Source organism: Pristis pectinata, chromosome 11 (assembly GCF_009764475.1).
Source record: "Pristis pectinata isolate sPriPec2 chromosome 11, sPriPec2.1.pri, whole genome shotgun sequence".
NCBI lineage: Eukaryota > Metazoa > Chordata > Chondrichthyes > Rhinopristiformes > Pristidae > Pristis > Pristis pectinata.
The window spans coordinates 13,778,473-13,802,089 of NC_067415.1; the positions used below are offsets into that span (position 1 = coordinate 13,778,473).

At 40.8% G+C, this 23,617-nt stretch overlaps 1 protein-coding gene across 6 annotated transcripts in view; it reads left to right on the forward strand.

Moving 5' to 3' along the window:
• The window catches only part of herc2 (HECT and RLD domain containing E3 ubiquitin protein ligase 2), a 164,915-nt gene that overhangs the window by 135,773 nt on the left and 5,525 nt on the right, over positions 1-23,617 (forward strand). For all 6 annotated transcript variants that reach the window (XM_052025739.1, XM_052025737.1, XM_052025738.1 and 3 more), the window contains 11 exons: positions 898-1,059; positions 1,844-1,935; positions 3,412-3,551; positions 5,649-5,836; positions 7,576-7,773; positions 8,272-8,355; positions 11,208-11,349; positions 13,363-13,557; positions 18,849-18,961; positions 20,338-20,528; positions 22,540-22,645. In XM_052025739.1, coding sequence (XP_051881699.1) covers positions 898-1,059; positions 1,844-1,935; positions 3,412-3,551; positions 5,649-5,836; positions 7,576-7,773; positions 8,272-8,355; positions 11,208-11,349; positions 13,363-13,557; positions 18,849-18,961; positions 20,338-20,528; positions 22,540-22,645 — 1,611 coding nt within the window. The remainder of the gene's footprint in view (positions 1-897; positions 1,060-1,843; positions 1,936-3,411; positions 3,552-5,648; positions 5,837-7,575; positions 7,774-8,271; positions 8,356-11,207; positions 11,350-13,362; positions 13,558-18,848; positions 18,962-20,337; positions 20,529-22,539; positions 22,646-23,617) is intronic.

Genomic DNA, 23,617 nt, shown 5'->3' on the forward strand with positions numbered 1-23,617 from the left:
AGATTTGCTAGGCTGATACCTGGACTGGGCTGGTTGTCTTATAAGGAAAGACCAGGCTGCCTAAGCTTGTATCATTGGAGTTTAGAAGAGTGAAAGGTGACATCATTGAAATATAAGATCCTGAGGGATTTTAGCAGGGTGAATACAGAAAAGATGCTTTCTCATGTAGGAGAATCTAGAATTGGTGGTCATTGTTTAAAGATAAGAATTGAAATGAGGTGCAGGTTTTCCCATCAGTTGTCATGAGTCTTTGGGGCATTCTTCCTCAAAGGATGGTGGAAGCAGATTCTTTGAATACTCTTTTTAGACAGAAAGAGATGGATAAGCAAGGGGTGAATGTTTTTGGGTAGGCAGGATTAAGCCGAGTGGTCTGCTCCTGCTCCTAAATGGTATATTTGTATGTATTTTGTTTTTAGATTTCTCACTTTGCTAATGTGCAACCACCAAAATTAAAAACAATTGCGGTAATGACCAGTTGATTGAAAACCTCCTTCAGACAGACACGAGATACTGCAGATGCTGGAAATCTAGAGCAACACCCACAAAATACTTGAGGAACTCAGCAGGTCAGGCAGCATTTATGGAGGGAAATGAACAGTCGACGTTTCGAGCTGAGATCCTTCATCGGGACTGGAGTCTCAGCTCGAAACGTTGACTGTTCATTTCCCTCCATAGATGCTGCCTGACCTGCTGAGTTCCTCAAGCATTTTGTGTGTGTTCCTACAGACAATGCATTCTTTTATGTGGTGTTGATAAAACAGTTTATGGAAGATGAAACTCTATAGTTGTTCTGAGCACTATAGCTGTAATCGCCCATGTTTTATTGTATCCTTGCTTCTCCTGAAGATATTGCATACGGATACCATCCTTACAAATTTGAATGTGTTCATTTCTCAGGTGGAAGCACTACAGGGTTACAGGGTTGTAGACGTTGCATGTGGGAGTGGAGATGCTCAGACTCTTTGTCTGACAGATGATGACATTGTCTGGTCCTGGGGAGATGGAGATTATGGAAAACTTGGAAGAGGAGGCAGTGATGGCTGTAAAGTTCCAATGAAGGTACTGGGAGTTTTTAAACAAATGGTTTATCCATACTGCAAATGAAATTAAATCTGAAGTGTGTTCTGTTTTCTTGTCTTCATTTCCAATTACCAGGCCTAGCAAACATGTACTCATTTTATTTTGAGCCACCTGTTTATTGCAAAGCAAAGTTTTGGGGGCAGTAGTTCTGTATCAAAGTGAAGTCAAAATATTTGGGGAAGAATATAATTCAAAACATTCAAATGGTTTGAATTCAGTAGAAATAACCAGAAAATGTAGTGAGACTTCTTTGTGCATTTTAAAAGCATTAAACAATAAACAACTGTCAGAATCAAGATGGCTATCAGTTGATTAGCTGAGTAGCAATGTTACATCTATTGTGGACTTGTGGTGTTTGTACAGAATCCTTTCGAAATCTTTCCTATCCTTAAATGTTGCTGTGTGTGCAGCAAACCCTCAAGCAACACAACTTTCTGACACTTCCTCTATATTTAGTCCTCATATGTTGCAAACATGGTCTCTCTCGTATCCTTCTTGCTGCATATAGCAAAGGAATTGATCCAGACTTTACTGGACATCTAACTTTCCATCTTGATTAGAATTTACTCCGCTTCATCTACCCTGGGCTTTAGATTCAGCAGTTTATAATTGTCTGGGTAGACTAAACTTGTTTCCTTAACTAACTTAAATAATATATTTGTCTTAAATTCAACCTTTCATTATGTGCAAATAGTTGAGACCATTTTATGTAACGTATTAATGCAATTTGGAGTTGCTTGTGCTCTCATTTTTTCCCTTTTAGATTGATTCTCTAACTGGACTTGGGGTGACTAAGGTGGAATGTGGATCACAGTTTTCTGTGGCCTTAACCAAGTCTGGATCTGTTTATACTTGGTACGTATTCATCTTCTATAGTCTGTACCTCTCGTGTTCAGCTGCATTCATTAGTCCCTGTAGATCTTAATTATTTTTGGGTTCATGGTAGTAGTGAGTTTTAAACCTTCTGTTTGATGTTAAATTCCTTTGCTGTTTGCCTCTAAACTAAAATTTGAAAGTTATTTTAATGGGAACTTGCATTTGTGTAGTTCTTTTAATATAGAAGAAAGTGTCAAGCTTCAAATGAACATTGAACCAAAAGAAAGTATTAGGATAGAGTAATAAAGTGTCGTTAAACTGGTGGGATTAATGTAGGCTAGGCTAAAGAGGGAGCTGGGGAGCAGGGGTGGGGAAGATAGAGAGAGATTCATATTTAGTAAAACAGTACCAGAATATGAAATTTAGATGACTGAAGAAGCATCTACTAATGAGATGAAGTGGAGGGGTGAAACAGAATGCCCAAGTGGGCACAGTTTGGGGAAGTGGTGGCAGGTTTGTAGATGGTGAGACCATGAATAGATTCAAAATACAGGGTCAGAAAGGTTGGTTGATGGACCCAGTATATGTGATAGGATACAGGCAGCAGGTTTTACACAAGTTGAAGTTAACAAATAGAGGAAGGCAGGTGATATGTCACGTAGTGTTGTATTTATCAAGTTAGGGCATGATGGAGGCATGGATGAGGGCTTTGATAGCAGGTTGGCTGGGATGTTGAGGGGTACTCAAAGTTATAGACAGGCTTTGTATTGGAGAGTACTTGGAATAGTTGAGAAATTTATGATTTCCAAAGCAAATTGATGCCCTTTCTTTACTATGATTTTTTTTGTAATGTTGCTCTGGGAATTGTATTAGAACCAAAGAGGATGAGAGAAAAAAGGGATAGGATTGTACAAAGGGAATTCAAGGAACTGAAGGCAAATTAAAAACAGGACTTTGAAGACAGCAATGTCATATTTGATATTGTGCTACAAACTAGCCTACGGAGAAGTGAAAATTTGACCGTGGAAAAAATTATGAAAAAATAAGCTAGGGGGAAAATGGTATTTTCTTGGGCACTGGGAGAACTCTGGCACTGGACAAAGATGTACTGAAAGGTTGAGGCACATTTGAATGGGACCAATATCCTCAAGAACCATGATGAAGATTTAGAGTATTGTGGTAAGAGGAAACTCAAAGAGAAAAGTCAGTAATTTAGAAGGGTTTAGTTATATTGAAAGTAAAGTGGTAGTAAAATTGAAAACAGGAAGATGCAGGAAAGTGTAAGGGAAAAAATGCTCTACCTACTTCAAAATTGTCAGAAAGTGTGTAAAGCTTATCGAAGCAGCAAGTTAGCATTAAATAGTCCAATCTTATTGCCATGAATTCATGAGGGAAGTTTTTTTTTACCCAAAGCTACAATCTGTGGATGTTAGAAATTGGCAATAGAAAGGAAAAACTTTTTTAATCCTAATTGTTTTGCTAAGTTCTTAATCAGATGTATGTTACTTTTTACAGGGGTAAAGGTGACTACCATAGGTTGGGTCATGGTTCTGATGATCATGTCAGGAGACCTCGGCAAGTCCAGGGTTTACAAGGGAAGAAAGTGATAGCAATTGCAACTGGGTCTTTGCACTGTGTGTGTTGTACAGAGGATGGTAAGGCTTGTAATATCTGAACTACGGTAGCCAAGCTGATATGGATGTGCTACACACATGAAAACTGGTTACACAAAATTACAAAACTGAATCTGGACTATAACTTACTGTAAGCAGAGAAATTGTATATACCTTTTCCTCATATTTTGTTAGAAGGAGGCCATTCAGCCCATTAAGTGCTTGCCAGTTTTCAGAGCATTTCCATTGGTTCCATTTTCCCCCACTTATTACCCAATGACTTAACCTAACTACTCGTGCCCATCAGCTCTCCTCAACTTCTCCTGTCAACTACCTACACTGGGGGCAATTTATAGTAGCTAATTAATCTGCCAGCTCGTCCCTGGAGTCTGGGAGGAAAGTGGCCACCTGGGGGAAATCCGCATGGTCATAGAGAGAACATGCAAACTCCACATACAGCACCAGAGATCAGGACTAAACCCAAGCTGTTAGAGCCGTGAGGCAGCAACATTGTTACATTCTATTTGTATATTAATTTTCTCTTTGATATTTCAGTAGATGCCAACCTGCAATATTGGCTAAACTTAAATGAAGCAAAGCAGGAAAACTCTATTCAAAGATGTTAATTATTTATAAGTTATCATTGGGCAATAGTACCGAAGCTGCATTGTGCTGAGCACATATCACCCCATTTCTTAGCTGGGATGAGCCTTCATTCTATAGTAATCGATCTTTGCCTCATTATGGATACATCCCATTCAAAACCAATTTTTCCCTTTTGGAGTGGTTAATTTACCATAAGATGCAAAAAAAGAAGTGCAGAATATTGATTAAGAATTCCATCAAAAAGACAAAAGTCTGGTTTTGAAAAGGAAGCCGAATTAATCCATTGCATCTGTTTTTGGAAATTAATAATTGTAAAAACTTGGTTTACAGGAAGTGGATGTTAGTGCTAGGCCAAAATTCTCCCGTTTATTACCCAGTGACATCTATATTACCTATCCCTAATTACCCTTGTACTGAAGGACATGCAATGCCATCTCATAGAACTGTTAGGAATCAGCCGAATAGCTCTGGATTTGCAGTTACATACGTGGCAGACTACATTCCCTGACACTCCTTTTACAAAAATCTAGCAGTTTCAAAGTCCCTATTTTATTCCAGGTTTTTATTGTTACTTGAATTGTTTTACATTCTTCAGCTGCTGTGCTGTAATTGAGCTTGTGCTTCTTGATTCGTAGTTCAGGCCTCCTGGTTGTTATCCTGTAACCTAACAACATTATTGTACAACAGTTAGGAAATTGAAAGTTATTGCATGGTCTTAGTTGTAGGCTGATGATTTATGGAAGCACAAGAGACAGTAGTTGCTGGAATATGTAGCAACAATCAATCTGCTGGAGGAACTCAGCAGGTTGAGCAGCATCTGTGGGAGGAAAGGAATTGTCAATGCTTTGGGTCAAAACCCTGCATCAGGACTGGCAGGGTTTCAACTTGAAACGTCGACAGTTCCTTCCACAGATGCTGCTCGATTGGCTGATCATTAACATTTGATTTCATAAGTTTAATAAAGATCTTTTTCTATCTCCCCCCCCCCCCCCCCCCAGTGAAAATGTACTATTTAATTAGTGACGAAGAATGCATTTTACAAAACTATTTGTACTCTCAATATGGTGTGCATTAAGTTATGGAACAGGATCAACAGTTATCTTTGACCTAATATTTGGTCTCACCCTTGGCTCAGTATATTAATCACCAATTACTTAATTGGTTGTGAATCTCTGACATTTTCAAAATCTGAAAGATGGTACCACAATTGAATCCCTTCACCGAAGAAAACATTTTCAGTCCTAAATCAGAGGATTAATTGCCAGTATTTTTATTATTGTCTGTTTCAGTGGTCCTGAGCTTGGCTTTCCCTCACTCCATAGTGCTCACTAACTAGGCTGAAACATTAACAGTGGTCAATTAACCAGGCCCCTGGAGAATACCCATCTCCTGTTGATTGGTGTCTGTTAAATAGTTCATCTTTTCAGGAAAGAGAAAAGAAGAAAATTTATGAAATGGTTCAAATACAATGTTTTACCTCAGATCCAACTTACTGTGCCATGAATTAAATTTTATTTTTCCTTTCCAAACTAGGAGAAGTTTACACATGGGGAGACAATGACGAAGGGCAGCTTGGAGATGGAACAACTAATGCCATCCAGCGGCCCCGCTTGGTTGCTGCACTACAGGGTAAAAAGATAAATCGTGTTGCATGTGGCTCAGCCCACACCCTGGCATGGTCTACAAGCAAGCCTGCCAATGCAGGCAAGCTTCCATCACAGGTTAGTTAATAGCATTACTAGTTAATTGAAAGTTTTCTTGTTAAGTCAGGTCAATTGCAAAGCTTGCCAGTATGTCTGAGTTGTTCTGTGAACTGTCAGGCTCAATGGCAGGCAATCAGAATCAGGTTTATTATCACTGACATGTCGTGAAATTTGTTGCTTTGCGGCAGCAGCACTGTGCAAGACCTAAAAATTACTATGAGTTACAAAAATAAATAGTGCAAAAGAGGAATAACGAGATTGGGTTCATGGACCGTTCAGAAATCTGATGGTGGAGGGTAAGAAGCTGTTCCTAAAACATTGTATGGGTCTTCAGGCTCCTGTACCACCTCCCCAATGGCATGTCCTGGATGGTGAGGAGCCTTAATGATGGATGCCACCTTCTTGAGGTGGGGAGGGTTGTGCCCATGATTGAGCTGGCTTAGTCTACAACCCTGTGCAGCCTCTTTCGATCCTGTGCATTGGAACCTCCATACCAGGCGGTGATGCACCCTACATCTGTAGAAATTTGCAAGAGTCTTTGGTGACATACCAAATCTCTTCAAACTCCTAGTGAAGTAGACCCGTTGGCATGCTGACTTTGTGATTGCATCAGTGTGTTGGGCCCAAGATAGATCCTCTGAGATGTTGACACCCAGGAACTTGAAGCTGCTCACCCTTTCCACCGCTGATCCCTCAACCTCCTGACTTTCCCTTCCTGAAGTCCACAATAAATTCCTTGGTCTCGCTGACGTTGAGTGCGAGGTTGTTGTTGCGACACCACTCAACCAGCTGATCAATCTCACTCCTGTATGCTGCCTTGTTGCCATTTGAGATTCTGCCAACAACAATGGTGTCATTAGCGAATTTATAGATGGCATTTAAGCTGTGCCTAGCTACACAGTCATGAGTGTAGTGAGAGTAGAGCAGTGGGCTAAGCACACAATCTTCCTTATGAGTCTGCAAGCTCAGTCAGAGCTATCGGGATTGAGATGGATGTGTATACCAAGGAAGGAAGAATCAAGGGACAATTGCAGTAAAACTCCTAATCTTGGGACTTTGGTGCCAGACTAGCAGATCTTCCAAACCATGTGATGTTGTTATATTAATGCCCAATCACATATTTAGTTCACTTTCTTTAAATGTTACATAGTAGAATAATAAATTTTAGTGAACCCCAAGTAAAAAGGGAACACAGGAATCAAGACCATAGTAAGTTTAAAGGGAGCATGGGAAACAGAACCAGGTAAATTTCAATGGAGTGCAGCCAGCAGAAATAGGTGAAGAGAACGTGGGAAGCGGGGCTCAGGTGTGCAGAGGGGAGGCACAGAAACTGGGGCCCCAGGGGGTGTGGGAGCCAGGACCCGGCTAGTGGATGGGGGATTGTGGCCAGGGACCCATGAGCAGATGGGGAGTACGGCAAGCATCACCTGATCATGGTAATCAATGTTGTCCTTTGAAAAGCATCAATATGGGCAGCTGCACCTGCCCATTTGCCTCATTCCTTTCACCAGAGCCTTCGGGTGGTGAGCCAGATGCTGAACCATCAGGATTTCCAAATAGCTGGATAGCGGATTATCAAAGTTTTATTGTAACTCCATTGTTCTGCTTACCTATAGTGTCTCAATGGAAGTAAGTTTTGTCAACAAGATCTTCTTGGGTTCTGAATTGATAGCATTATCTGAGGATAGAAGTTTGCAAACTACTATCTTTTTAAGGTAAAGACTGTAAGTCTATTAATTATTCCTTGTGTATTTAAGATTCCAATGGAATACAACTACCTCCAGGAAATTCCAGTAATCGCATTGCGAAATAGGCTGTTACTACTGCACCATATCTCTGAGCTCTTCTGTCCCTGTATTCCGATGTTTGATTTGGAAGGCCGACTCGATGAAACTGGGCAAGGCCCATCAGTTGGACTTGACACCTTGCGTGGAATCTTGATATCACAGGGCAAGGTAGGATACAGTGCTTAGAGAAATAATGAAAAGAGAAAATGCTGGAAACACTCAGCAGGTAGGGCAGAATCTATGGAAAGGGAGAGTTAATGCTTCAGGTGGAAGACCCTTCATCAGAACAGAAAACAAGTTAATTTTAAGTTGCAGAGGATGGGGAAAGGTTGGAATAGAACTGGCCATTTCTGCTGTAGGTCATCCATTTGTAATATTCTCGGTTTTTCTCTCTATTAATACAGCGTGATCTGCCAGGCATGTCCCACAGTTCTGCTATTATCAACACACTATATTTCTTTCTCTGTTTATCCCTTTTGCAAATGTTCCCATTGATCTGTCTATCCCTCCATCTACCTTCTCTGCGACTTAAACCTAGCTTTATTGACCAACAATCACTCTGTTTCTCTTTTCACAGATGTTGCCTGACCCGCTGAGTGTTTTCTGTTTTTATCACTGATTTTTTTCCAACTGTTTCCTAACCACTTCCCTATTTTTTTTTTGCAGGAAGCTGCTTTCCGTAAGGTAGTTCAGGCAACAATGGTACGGGATCGTCAGCATGGGCCTGTAGTGGAGCTTAACAGAATCCAGGTACAATTTGCAGAAAAACAAAACCAGTTAAGATATTAAAACTGGAAGTCTGACATTTCTACCAGCTATTCTTGATGTTCATTCCTTGAGATTCTACAGGATATTACATTTCATAGAATCATAAAATCCTACAGCACAGAAACATGTCCTTTCAGCCCACCGCCTCCATCCCGACTGTGATGCCTATCTACACTAATCTTATTTGCGTGCACTAGGCCTATATCCCTCTACACCTTTCCTGTCCAAGTATCTATCCGAATGCCTTTTAGCACTGTAATTGTATCTGCTTGCACCACCACCTCTGGCAGCTTGATCCAGATATTGACCACCCTCTGTGGAAAAACATACCACTCAGATCTCCTTTAAATTTCTCCCCCTGCTCACCTTAAACCTGTGCCCTGTTGTTCTAACTGCGCTGCGCTTGGAAAAAGATTGACTGTTTATCCCATCCATGCCCCTCATAATTTTATAAACCTTTAATTTTATAATTTAATAACCCTCTATAAGGTTACCCTCAGCCACCTATATTCCAGTGAAAATGCTTCCAGTCTATCCAATGTCTCCTTATAACTACAGCCCTCCATTCCAGGCAACATCCTGGTGAATCCCTTCTGCATTTTCTCTGTTGCTAATTTGCTATTTGGTCAATTCCACATAATTAGTTTAATAAAACTACATTTTCTTTGAATGTGTTACCTTTTAGTTTCAGTAAGTTTGGACTACATTTTGTCAAAGAATATTTCCATATTCTTGAGTTCTGATATGAATCCAGTCAAATCTCATTCTTTCTATGCCTTTCAGAACAAGATTACATGGACCAAGTCCATCTTATAATTTTTGCCCTTATTTTCAAAGTCCATTTGGACTTTTAGTAAGATGTTCAGTTTATATTGAGGATAAAATATTTATAATGGGGAAAGTATCAGGACTCAATATAGGGTAATGCCAATTGAACTGGACAATGCTATGATAGGTGGATAGTTCACCAGGTGGATAGTCAATAGTTGCAAGTTTTAAGAGATAGGAGGCAATGGAAAATGGCTGGATTTGAGAAGGATGAGCCTGGAAAGTTGTTTATCTGGGACTTAATTGCAAGAGTGGAGAGTTCCATAGCAGAAGTGATTAGTAAATCGATAAATTAGAGGACTTGAGAGGATGTGGCAAGTGGAAGCTGAAGAATAAATGGAGGCTTGAGGACTGCCTGTGAGATTAACATTATTTAAAAAAAAAATCTTGTCAGAGGACATTTTCTTGATGTGGAGAGGGTAAGTAGTATTAAAGTCCTGAATAACTTGGATGTTGCAGATGTTGGATCTTGGATGTTTTTGTAATTGTATTATAATTTCTTTTGTATAGTTTAGTTGCTGCTGATCAACTGAAAAGTGATCAGTGTTCCAGTACTGGTTAGATTGACCTGTGTACTTCCTCACGCTGTTATTCTTTGCATTGATTTTGTGCAGAATGAAAATGCATTAATTATTTAGGAGTAATATTATCACATTTAACCTATCTAGAAGTGAGTTTTAAAGCAATGTTTTGCTCAAAGTTCATGGGCTGAAGATGTAGGAATGATGAGCAGGTGATTGTTCTGACCATCCATGGACTGAACTTAATGAAGATCCTTGGTTTCCTCTGTTTTAAAACATTTAACCTCAAGATCATGTTGGAGTTCATCTGGTCAGTTTCTCCGCTATCAATTTCCTCCTTTAACCCTTCACCTTTGGGAGTGAAATTGTATTCTGAACAAGGCTTGTTTTCCCCATCATCCTTTTGCTGATCTTGATGGCACCCAGTCCCCAAAAACTGTTTTTGTTTGAATTTCTCCAAGGCGCTGCCTTTTTCCTTTCCCTTTCTCTGTAACTACCAGCCTTTCAGATCTGTTTTGTTCTATCTTTGGCCTCGAGTGCATCCTGGAATTTCTCCTTCACTGTGCCTTCAGCTATATAAGCAACAAGTTTTGGAATTTCTAAACCCTTCACCCCTTTGCATTTAACATGCTCTTCTAAATCCCATCTTTTTACCCAAGATTTTAATTACCTCCTAACGTCATCATCTGTTAATTTTCATCTTATTATGCTGTTCTGGAATGTTATTTTAAAATCTTGGTACAAAATTACAGGTTAATATTCTTGAATTTTTCCCTGAAAGTTTTGTATTTGCACAGTTTATTTATATTGCAACAACAACCTTCACATAGCATTTGTGTAAGTGGAAGCTTGCATGTAAGATGACTATTTTTTGAATCCTGTTTGAAGAGATTTACTTGGCATGACATGGGTAGTATTAAAGTTTTGGATGACAAAGTCTGCTGACATTTGGACAAGGTTTTTCCACTGAGTGTGGAATGAAGGAATTGATGAATAGAAACTAAAGGTAAGGTTAGAGAGATTACTGCAAATATTTTAAAACTACCAAGAACAATTTGTTCTGGAGCAGGGTTTTAAAAGGCAGAAATAGTGTGACAAAAAGCTCATTTAATGGAGTGGGAACAAGTTGGGGCCTTTCTGTATTAAACAATACTGGGGAAAAAAAAATTCTCCAAATTGGATGCAATGAAGCTGTAGAGGGATTCTGAATGTATTCAATGAGACATAAAGATCTGGTGTAGGTTAGTAAGGGCAGGGGTGATGAATGTAAAGTAGACAGAGCTCTCAGTTGGCTGAAATCTGTAAGCCATGCGGGCAAGTGTGGAAACTACAAAACCTTGCATGAAATGACTTGGGTGAATGATTTAGGCAATGGTGGAATTAGACAGTTTTCTGAAATTATCTTGTATGCATTTTGAAATAAATGTAGGTCCATGCTTCAGACTGCTTCCTGCATTGAAACCTAAATGTTATCTTTCTCTTTAGGTCAAGCGCTCCAGAAGCAAAGGAGGTTTGGCAGGTCCTGATGGCACAAAGTCTGTTTTTGGTCAGATGTGTGCAAAGATGAGCTCTCTCAGCCCTGATAGCCTGTTGCTCCCCCACCGTGTCTGGAAAGTCAAGTTTGTCGGTAAATTTAATTATGCAACTAAACTTTGTGTGCTTTTCTTTCAAGGGTGGTGTGATGGGTTTTGAAGTGTCCTTTTCTCCATTATTTACTTTGACATTTTTACACTACTTTTATGGTCCTTCTCGTACTGATTAATTAGAAATTAACTTGCAGCTCAGTGAAGAACCAAGAGAGTATTTGTGATCTATTTATATTTTTCTTGTTACTTTGGGATCTGTGAAGTTTGGGTATGGGTGTTCCCATTGATTTAAGTCCTACTTTCAACTGGCTTTAGTTTTAACCTATTTGAATTTCATCTGATCTTGATTTTTAAATATTAAAAAAAAAATTATCCTGGAGTTTTGTTGACAGTTGGAAGCCATGATGTCAATTTTTGATGATGCAGTTTTTTCTTTCAATCGTTATAAGATGTAGGAGCAGAATTAGCCCATTCGGCCCATTGAATCTGCTCTGCCATTCAATTGTGGCTGATTAATTTTTAACCCCATTCTCTCACCTTCTCTCCAACCCTTAACCCCCATTATAAATTTACAATACATTTTATGGACCTTGGATTTAATCCTATACCCAATCTCGGGGCCATGAGCATTCATTGCATTTCTGTAGGTGGACTACTTGATAAATCACTCAAACATAAATTGGACCTTTCCACGTACACTGTTCTACATGTCACTGTACCTTAATCGGATTGAGTGCCAGGCTCATTGATTTGTTCCTCTGTCTCTCCTTTATTCTGTGATCCAAGGTATTTGAGTATATGTATATCACTTTAACTCCCATTTTGGGCATAGATCAACTAACTCAGCATTGAGTAGGCTTAAGCCTGGAACTTTCTGGCTTGTAACTCAACAGTACCGATAAGTACAATCTATGATAGCATTTTTCAATCTATGATTGAAAAGTGTTCTTAACAGCAGAACCTTTTGCTAAAATTGGTGTCAGAATTCTACAGTTAGGGATGATGATGCTAAGTTTATTCTACTTTCATAGAAGGGAGTTAAGGACCCCAGGTAATTTCCTTTGGAGACTAAATTTTAAATTTTAGTTCATCAATTATGCTTGGCAGTGAAATACACTCCAAATATTATTGCCCAATCTGATTAGGAATCATCAACTGAAATTCTGACTGTTTTAAGAGTCTCTTTGTTGTCTCAAAGTTATCTATACATCAACTATGTAGAGTCGCGTGAGCTTTAGACCAACAGACCATTTCTGGCAATTGAGATTGTAACATTCCTATGTGATTTTTCCACTCCCCCATCCCCCAATTTCCTGTGCTATTATGCTGATGAGGAAGAACGCTAATTTACGTAGAGCTGATGCTTTTTTTCTCCCCTAGTTTAAACTTCTCCAATGCAGTTTCTTTCTTTCTTTCCAGACTTGTTGGTCCCTTTTCTGACAAAGAGGAAAACTTGGAAATTTCAGTTGTTACTTTCTCATTGACGTTCCCTGCATTTTACACACCACCCAGGTCCAAGACCTTAGCCTCTTGTGGTCCTTGGTGGTGGGGGAATGGCATAAACATTGGTGGCTATGGTAGAAGGAAGTTAAAGATCCCAGGTGTGGCACAAAGCTCCTGAACTGACACAGCACAAAAGACACTGAATAAACTCAGCGGGTCAGGCAGCATCTATGGAGGGAAATGGATAGTCAACGTTTCGGGTCAAGACCTTTCATCTAAACCTCATCTGGACTCTAGTGAAGGGTCTCGACCTGAAATGTTAACTATCCATTTCTCTCCATAGGTGCTGTCTGACCTGCTGAATTTCTCCAGCACCTTTCGTGTTGCTCCAGATTCCAGCACTTGGAGTGTTTTGTCTCCTGAACTGACACCATCCCTGGATGCTCTTCTCTGTGGAATTATAAGCCTATTCAGATTTTGAAGAGTTTGATAATGTTCTTTATCATGTACCTGACCAAACATGCAAAATTTATCAAGTATGAAAAGTGCACTGCTCTGTAGGGTATTGAGGATCAATTTATCAGACTGAAATTGGGTGTCTTTTGCTCCAGGTGAGTCTGTGGATGATTGTGGTGGAGGTTACAGTGAGTCGATTGCAGAAATGTGTGAAGAGCTCCAGAATGGTTTGACGCCATTGTTGATTGTTACTCCAAATGGAAGAGATGAATCTGGAGCCAACAGGGACTGCTTTCTGTTAAATCCAGCAGCCAAATCGCTGCTTCACATGAACATGTTCCGATTTCTTGGTATGTATATTATGTCTTTATGTTGGAAATTGTTTTATTTTTAAATTGAAGCAATAAAATCAAAATGTATTCATAAAAAAACAAGTTTGCTCTAATAGCCTTAAGTAAATGCATTATCCATGATGGCATTTACCAACAAAAGTGGGTTGTTTAATTCTTTGATTGGTCTGAGTTAATTTCAGCTGTAGAAGATAGAAGAGACTTTACAATTGATATCAGACCTCTATATATGTGGTAGGGAAACAATGCGAGTTACTGGTCATGATAACCACCCACTGCTGCTGCAAATAGGCGATGGGGCTTGGGTAAAGAGTTTTACCCATTTGTCATCAAGAATGGATATAGAACGTAGAACAGTACAGCACAATAAAGGCCCTTTGGCCCACAATGTTGTGCCGACCTTTAAACCTCGTCTAAGACTATCTAACCCCTTTCCTCCCACATATCCCTTTATTTTAAAGTCCTCCATGTGCTTATCTAGTAACCTCTTGAATTTGACCAATGTATCTGCCTCCACCACCGCCCCAGGCAGCGCATTCCATGCCCCAACCACTCTCTGGGTAAAAAACCTTCCTCTGATATCTCCCTTGAACTTCCCACCCATTACTTTAAAGCCATGCCCTCTTGTATTGAGCATTGGTGCCCTGGGAAAGAGGCGCTGGCTGTCCGCTCTATCGATTCCTCTTAATGTTTTGTATACCTCTATCGTGTCTCCTCTCATCCTCCTCCTCTCCAAAGAGTAAAGCCCTAGCTCCCTCAGTCTCTCCTCATAATGCATACACTCTAAACCAGGCAGCATCCTGGTAAATCTCCTCTGTACCCTTTCCAATACTTTCACATCCTTTCTATAATGAGGCAACCAGAACTGGACACAGTACTCTAAGTGTGGTCTAACCAGAGTTTTATAGAGCTGCATCATTACCTTGGGGCTCTTAAACTCGATCCCTTGACTTATGAAAGTTAACACCCCATACACTTTCTTAACTACCCAATCTACCTGTGAGGCAACTTTCAGGGATCTGTGGATATGGACCCCCAGATCCTCCTGCTCCTCCACACTACCTAGAATCCTGCCATTAACTTTGTACTCCACCTTGGAGTTTGTCCTTCCAAAGTGTACCACCTCACACTTCTCCGGATTGAACTCCATCTGCCACTTCTCAGCCCAGCTCTGCATCTTATCAATGTCCCTCTGCAATCTTCGACAATCCTCTACACTATCCACAACACCACCAACCTTTGTGTTGTTTGCAAACTTGCGAACCCACCCTTCTATCCCCTCATCCAAGTCATTAATAAAAATCATGAAAAGCAGAGGTCCCAGAACCGATCCTTGTGGGACACCGCTAGTCACAGCCCTCCAATCTGATTGCACTCCCTCCACCACAACCCTCTGCTTTCTACAGGCAAGCTAATTCTGAATCCACATGGCCAAGCTTCCCTGGATCCCATGCCCTCTGAAGAAGTCTACCATGTGGAACCTTGTCAAATGCCTTACTAAAATCCACGTAGACCACATCTACTGCACTACCCTCATCAATCCATCTGGTCACCTCCTCAAAGAACATAAGTGCAAAGATGGTGTTGATCCCCATTGGAACTGGGGAGGGGAAGATTGATTGGAACGTTAAGAGAATAGGTTACTGGGAAAATAAGTGGGAGAATGGGACTTCTCCAAGAGCAAGCATCGAGTTGATGAGCCAAAATGGCCTACTATGTCGTCAGGAAATATGGTGCATCTGCTATCATAATGGTAGACCTGAAGGTGGAAGTGGGTAGGGGTTGGGGAAGTGTAACCTCAGAATTTTTTTTCCATTTGGCAGTTAATCTTTCCAGATGTGGTCTTGATCACTGCTGTTTCTGGATGGCAAGGTGTTAATTGGCTACTGCAGTTATCAATCCTTTGGTCTGGCTTGGATGTAGAGATGCTTGAGTTTGAAAATAGTTGTTTGGTTTGTGTACACTACATTAACCAACTGATACCGTTTATTGAATCACCTTTGGATTGACATTTGATTGCATATTTAGTGAATGGTACATGAAGAAACTCTCATTTTCCCTTTTTTTTCCATTTGACTAGTGTACCTAAAGGGCAGATATACACTAGAGGAAAAACTGTTCATGAAAGACAGCATTGATTAATTTTTTTTTGAGGCATATGCCTAACAATAGTTCATACTGGAATTAGCCATAGATTTGTACAGTTTAAAAACAGGCCCTTCAGCCTATGTCCATGCTGATCATTATACATCTATACTTTGCTTCCTATTCTGGGTTTTCTACATTCAGCCAATCCACAGACACACAATGTTGGAAGTACTCAGCAGATCAGGCAGGATATATGGTGTGAGGAACAGAGTTAAAGTTTTAAATCAATGGCCTTTTTACCTGAGTAATCACTGTTACCAGTTTTCCACTGGTTCTGAAAATCTAACCCTTTTCAGGTGGCTTAAGGGAGAGAATACTTGAATCTGAGAAGGACCATTGTTACAAAGCTGGGTAATGCAGGGAAGGTCTGATGAAATTTCATTGTCATGGAGCATTATTTGTTTTTCTCACCGTGGATGTTTCCCGAGTTGCTGCATGTTTCCATCGTTTCCTGCTTTTACTTCAGATTTTCAGCATAAATGTTCTTTTGTTGATTTTTGTTTGTTGGAGATGGTATGGTCACTGAGCTATAGAAAGGCCATTGGCAATCTCAAATTATGACTTTGATTGTGATTGGGGCAATGCAGGAATGAACTGATTTGAACAAGAAGTTTTGAGAGAGTGGGGAAATCTTTTCATTTATTTTTTGGAATCTGGGTGTCACTGGAAAGCCAGCATTTACTGCCCATCACAAATTTTCCTTGATGATGCTGGGCTACTACCTTGGAACTGCTGCAGTCCTTTAAGTACTTGCATTGTTGGGTAGGGAGTTCCAGGATTTGGAAACAGTGACTATACTTCCAAGAGAGGATGGTGTGTGACTGAGAGGGGAATATATACATGGTGGCATTTTGCAGCCATTGTGCACCAGTGGTGGGGTAATATGTTTAGGTGGTAGATGGGGTACCAATTAAGTGGGCTGCATTACCCTGGACTGTATCAAACTGTTTGTGGAACTGTGCTCATACACACAAATAGAGTGATTCTACCACACTCCTGACTTGTCCTTTGTAGATGATGGAAAGGCTTTGAGGTGTCAGGAGGTGAATCACTCACTGCGGGGTGGTCTACAGAGTAATCTCTTGTAGCCACAGCATTTATGTGGCTGATCCAGATGACTTTCTGATCTGAGAAGTTGATGGTGGGGTTTGGTGATGGTAATGTGATTGAATGTCAAGGGTAAGTAATTAAGACTCTTTTTGGAGATTCATTGTGTGGCAGGTTAAAGCTGCTGTGTGAGAAGAGAACTGTGAGTCAAACATGTATTTTGTCTTTGAAGTGGTGATAAGGGTGGTTTTAAAGAGTTAGAGGAGGTGTGAGTCTGGAACTCACTGCCTGAAACATTGAAGCAGAAATCGTCATCATGCTTACTGGATCCTGCTGTTTTACAGGGAAGGACCTGTACTCTGTCAGTACTGTAAATATAAACACGAGTACAAGATATCTGTGTCTAGATTGGATACGTATCTGGGTCTGGATTTATTAGAAGACTGGACTGGGCTTGTCATGGTCCCTAGCTAGTTCAGATCTGTGTTGCTGATCTTGGAGGGTTGGGCAGCCTGCAGTGGAGGTTGAGACTAGCTGCAGCCTTCACGATGTTCCTCCTGATACCCATGCGTGTGCCCTGATGATTTCATCTGTTGCTCTTTTTAAGAATTTAGGTATGTCCTTGGAATTTCTGGGAATTTTAGGTAAGCCTACGGCTAGGCTGGCTGGCATGGTGAGCAGCCAGAGGGTACAGAGCAATGACTGTGAGAATGGTGAGTGTGGGTTAGGTGAACTTGTGCTGGATTTTGTGAAAAATGGTGCTTAAGGTAGTTTTATTCTATTAATAAGGAAACTGGGTTACAGGGAACTAAGTGGTGTAATGGGATTGCTCTGAGTCTGCATAGATTTGATGGGCTGAACAGCCTCCTCAGCTTTAAGGAAATAAAAGACATTTAGCGTACGTTTCATAAGTGGACATTGGCGGGAAAAAACGAGTCAAGAAACCTTGACTGAACTAAATTAACTAGAGCAAAATGTAATTAGTTGGTGGACCTGGAGAAGAGGTGGCCAATCTTTTCAGATGACAGAAAAATAGATTTTGATTAGCTGTTAAGTTAGGTAGAGCAGTTGCAGATGGAGTTTAATCCTGACAAATGATGCACTTTGGATGGTCAAATAAGGACAGGCCATGTACAGTGAATGGTAGGGTCCTAAAGAGTATTGAGGAACAGAAGGACCTTGGTGTACATGTCCAAAGATCCCAGAAGGTGGATAAGTTGGTAAAGAGGGTATATGAGGTGCTTGCCTTCATTAGCTGGGCATAGAATGCAAGAGCAGTGAAGTTAAGGTATAGCTTTATAAAACGTTGAAAGGCCATATCAGGAATATTGTGTGGCTACAGTACAGAGGGGACATGATTGTTCTGGAGAGGGTGCAGAAGAGATTCATCAGACTTGTCTGGGATGGAGAGTCTCATTATGAGGAAAGACTGAATAGACTGTGGTTGTTTCCCTTGGACTAGAAAAGGCTGAGTGGGTCCACTGATGGAGGTGGACAAAACTGAGGGGCATAGATAGGGCAGACATTAGACATCACTGCTATGGGGTAAAGTTTACTATAATCAGAGGACATCGATTTAAGTTAAGGAGTAAGAGGTTTAGCAGGCAGAAGGAAGAGTTTTTGAGAGAGTGGTGGAGGCAGAGAGACACATGAGATTTAAGTAGTATCTGGACAAGCACTTGAATTGTCAAGGTGTAGAGGGCTATGGATCCAGTGGTCTGTTTCTGTGCTGTATGACTGCGATTCTGTGTCGGAGAGAGGATCCTGGTTATAACTTTTCTGGTCACCAGGCAAGGAAAATTGAAAATCCATTAATTATGGAGTAGCCTTTAACCTGAGAATCTGAAATTGTCTAGATTAATGCAAAATCAGAATTTTTAAAAAAGTTTTTAAGCTCGGGGAGGAGTATTGAATTTTGCAGAGCTAGGTTGAACTATGATTTAAGATGCTGTAGGGATGCTGCACTATTTACAGCAGGTTTAAATAGAGCATGTGAAAAATTATTACCTTTTTCTATTTGTGATTCATTTGAAGATCATCTTTCACTGCTTTTAAGGAATTTATTCTAAAACTTTCCACTTGTGCTGTCATGTTAGGTGTGCTTCTGGGTATTGCTATACGTACTGGCAGTCCTTTGAGTCTTAATTTAGCCGAGCCTGTCTGGAAGCAGCTGGCAGGAATGAATCTAACAATTGCTGACCTGAGTGAGGTAATTGCTGATTTTTCTTTCTATAGCTTTAACTATTGTGTTTATTTATAACTAGTACATTTTACTTTTAGTAGGAGTTATAACTTGTGTCCAAGTATTATTTAAAGGGGGAATTATTTATATAAAAAAAAACTTCCACTAGTTGGTCCATCATTAGGAACTGCTATTCAGTCTCCACCACAACTCCCCAAATTCTTCCTGTAGTTCTGTGTTGGAATCTTCTCTTCAGGCTTGCGTCCTGCTGGGTTGAAGTGGCCCTAAAGCCACAAATGATACCGCCTGTGGTTATGACCAGGGTGCCCAATCCTCGCTCGTTCTAGATCACTCCGCAGTCTTCGACTTAGTGCACTTCACCAATACTACTGTTGTCCAGTTCAGTGAGCTGTACCCACTTGTATCCATAACTGGCTATCTAATTATAGTAAGGTGTCTCCAATAACAGCATCTCATCCCATTTCAGCAGTTTTCTCTGGAGTCCCTCAAAGTTCCCTTTGTCTCCTTCCCTCTAATCATCTACATATTGTCCATGACATACATAGTAAGTATGTTAATGACACCTGCTCTATCTCAGCACCACCTCCATAAATCAGGGTTTGGCTTGTTCATCTGGCATACAGTCCTAGAACCTGCAATTTTCTCTAGTTTAAAAACTTGAATGATTGAAGCTATTTCTGTAACCTTCCCTGGCAACTGCCTCAAGTTGGACCAGAATGCTGTTAATCTTGCCATTCTATTTGTACCCAAGCCAAACCTCCTATCCAATCCAATAAAAAGTCCAACTGTGCGAGTTGGTCTGTCTCAGCACATCTCAAGCTGAGAGCCTCATCCGTGCCTTTGTATAGGCTTGCGTATTCCTATAATTTCCCTCTTAGCCTTTATGTCCACCCTCTCTAACATCAAGTCACCTAAACCTCACTTGTATCTCACTAAGAATGACAACTTGGATTTACTTAGTTTGCTGTTCCTAAATCATCTTGGATAATATCTTGTCTCTTCCTCACTGCTTGTTTTGTTTCTGAAGCACCCCACAGCTGCTTCCTATTATTATATTTGGCATCAAATCCTGCTTACCCATCACCCCTGTGCTTGCTGATTCCCATCAGCTCCTGGTTCCCAGATGCTGTAGATTTAAAATTCTTATCCCTTGTATTTAAATACCTTCATTGCCATATCCATGTGTTTTATACACGTGTACATTCATCTTGTATGACTGCCCTTTTGGTCCTAAGCTCTGGAATCCTGGAATTTCCTTCCTTGCCCCTCTACCTGCTGGGAATTCCTTGGGTGGTTAAAGGCTTCATTTAAGTGAAAGCTGTTGTGCCTTGATACTGTGGTGCATTTAGAAAATATATATATGTTCATGTTCTTGCTTGTAGGTTGATAAAGATTTTATTCCTGGGCTCATGTACATCAGAGATAACGAAGCTACAGCTGAGGAATTTGAGGCTATGGCTTTGCCCTTCACAGTGCCAAATGCAAGTGGTCAGGATATTCAATTGAGCTCCAAGCATTCCCACATTACATTGGAGAACAGGGCTGAGTATGTAAGACTGGCCGTAAACTACAGGTAAAGTGAATCACTCAATAGTGTTCTTTCCACAGGCATTTTTCACAATGACTCGTGCAGTTATAAACATTCTATAATATTGTAGTTTTGCCACCAGACCTGACAGATAAGGAGTTGAGAAGGCAATATCTCAACCCAAAAATAACAGGTGGTATCTTCAATGAAATCCTGAAACTCAGGGATAAGGAGGTTCAGTCACACATTCACAGGTTCAACACCCGCATCTAGGAGGGTTAGGATAATTACAGGGGATCTCAGAGATGCTGTCGTCATGACTATCTACAAGAAAGGAGACTCTGTGTTAACTACAGGGGGATCTCCTTGTTGTCTGCCACAGGGAAACTCATTGCCTGGGTCCTCTTCAGCTGCTTTCTCCCACTGGCCGAAGGGATTCATGGAACTGCTCAATGCGAATTGCATCTATCCCAAAGCACAGTGGACGTGATCTTCACTGTATAGTGACTCCAAGAAAAATACAAGGAGCAGCACCAGCCACTAAACGTGGTCTCTTTGGACCTCAAAGTCTTTGACTCCAATTGGGAGGGACTGTGGAGCACCCTCCTCAGATTCAGCTGCCCACAGAAATTCATTTACATCTGATGATTGTTCCATGACGACATGCAAGCCATGACATTAACCAGTGGAGTCAACAACAACCATTCTTCGAAGACTACGTCTCCTTCCAAAGCTGTGTCTCAATGTCACATCTCACCTCCAACAAACGTCCTGCAGACAGGGAGCTAATCTTCAGAATAAATAGGAAGCTGTTCACCCTCTGACTACATTTGAGAACTAAGATTACCCATACTTCGGGGGTCAAGCTGCATCATGCAGACAGTGTTTTGTATTTGCGCATACTTAGGGCTCCAAACCATTGTCGATGATTTCACTGAAGCATGTGAATGGATAGGCTGCATGATCAACACCCACAAGTCAAAGGTCCTCTAGCAACCTACCCCTACTGTACCACGCTGCCCTTCGGCGTTAAAGGATCATGGGGAGATCCTGGAATGCATGGGCCACTTTCCATATTTTGGGAGCCACTTCTTGGTGAAGGTAGACATTGATGATGAAATTCACCACACCTTCAGTGTGCCAGGACAGCCTTTAGTCAATTGTGATAAAAGAGGGTTTGAACATCTGGCACAAAACATGGTCTACTGGGTAGCATTGATACCTGGACTACCTGGAGCAGACCTCTGTCAAGGCACTGGATAAATACCACCAGTGCTGTCTCTGCAAATTCCTCCAAATTCACTGGAAAGATTAGGAAGCCAACAGTAATGTCATTTCTCAAGTCAACATCTTCGGTATCCTTGGTTACGTTCAAGCAGCTTTGGTGAGGGCACCAAGCCTGATAGCATATTCCCAAAACCATCTTTTTTCCCTAAACTCTGGAGGAGAAGATTACAGAGAGAAAGATTCAAGGATGTACTCAAGAACCTCCTTGAAGAGATGTAACATCTCCGACTCCTGGGAATTTCTCACTCATCACCACTTGGTGTTCTCAACACCATCCTAAATCTTCCTTCTCCACTCCAAGGTCATGCATCATGTGTACATCCAGGCCCTGCATAAGCAGTGGAAGGAGCAAACAATCTCTTAAACTGGCAACATGCCCTACCCCATCAGCCACCATCTGCCACGTCTCTGAATCCATGGTTCCCAAATTGGCCTCATAAGCCACGTCTGGAGCTCACAAAAGCAGGAGTGCGTATAGAGACACATGAGACCGCAGATACGGGAATCTGGAGCAACAAACAAAACACTGGAGTAATTCAGCAGGTAAGGAAGCATCTATGGAAGGAAAGGGACAGTTGATATTTTGGGTTGAGACCCTTCATCTAGACTGGAATGAATACAAGTCATCTTTGATTCTGAGAGGCTGTTGAAGAACAACCATGTACGATCACAGCAACATTGAGTTTTGATGTTACTTTAATGTTTTAAAAGTTCTGATTAATAAACAGTTACAGTAAAACAACTACTTATTTACTATCCTTTGTTGCAGGCTTCATGAATTTGATGAGCAGGTTGCTGCTGTCCGAGAGGGTATGGCGAGGGTAGTCCCTGTGCCCCTCCTTTCTCTCTTCACTGGCTATGAACTGGAAACAATGGTACAAACTTCCTTTTCTGAAGACTCTAATTTGCAAGTTCTCAATTACATGATTAGATTAAATATTACTGATAGCATTGCTTTAAATTACAGCCTGCTGAGATTACTTTTTAAGAAAAGTGTTGAATTGCCCCATAAGTGAAATGTATGCCACTTAAAGGATTGTCCTTGAAAGTCTAATGCTCTCCTTTGCTTTATAAACTGATTATGTGCTTGGATGTAGAATTTCCAAGTGGTTGGATAGGGTGGTGGGTAATAGTTTGAACTAACTGGCAATGGGGATCCATTGTTAAAATTTCTTTGGTACCCAAAATGTCCTTACACCAGTATTTCCATGAACTCAGCTCAATGTGGTCTCTTTGACCTGACAAATCATAAAAGGTTTCCATCAAAAGATAAATTTGTGAAGAATAATTGATTATGGAACAGTTTGCCACAATGCAGTGGCAAACCCCATTGCTGATATCTGGTGCTTAGTTTCTATGTGATTGCATTTCCCTTCCTTTGCAATCACATTTCCCCTTCCTCCCCATATTCTTTGTCCCTTCCTAATTCCTTAATCCTTTCTTTCTGGATTGCTTTCCCTTTCTTCCTCTGGGGGACTATGGTGTTGATGCAGTGGTCTGACTTCCAACTTTGATTCACTAGGAAGCCACCTGGGAACGACCAGTAGTTATCTACAGGTATTCAGTGCAGTTTAAGCAAGATGCAGATGAATATTGGGTGTGCCTCAAGTCTGCTCATTGCAGTGCAGGGATTACTTGCTGCATGTGCCCAATTCAGACTGGCACACACTGGCAATGGCACAAATGTCTTAGATTTGGCCTTTGATTCAGTGTTGATTATGGGCAACTTGATGTATCCAGTCTTTGGGTTTGTAACGGTCACCAACTTTGTAATGTTCTGATATGTCAATCTCTTGCCAGTTGCTATGTATGAAATTGAAGTACTTACATTGGAAGAGACACGACTC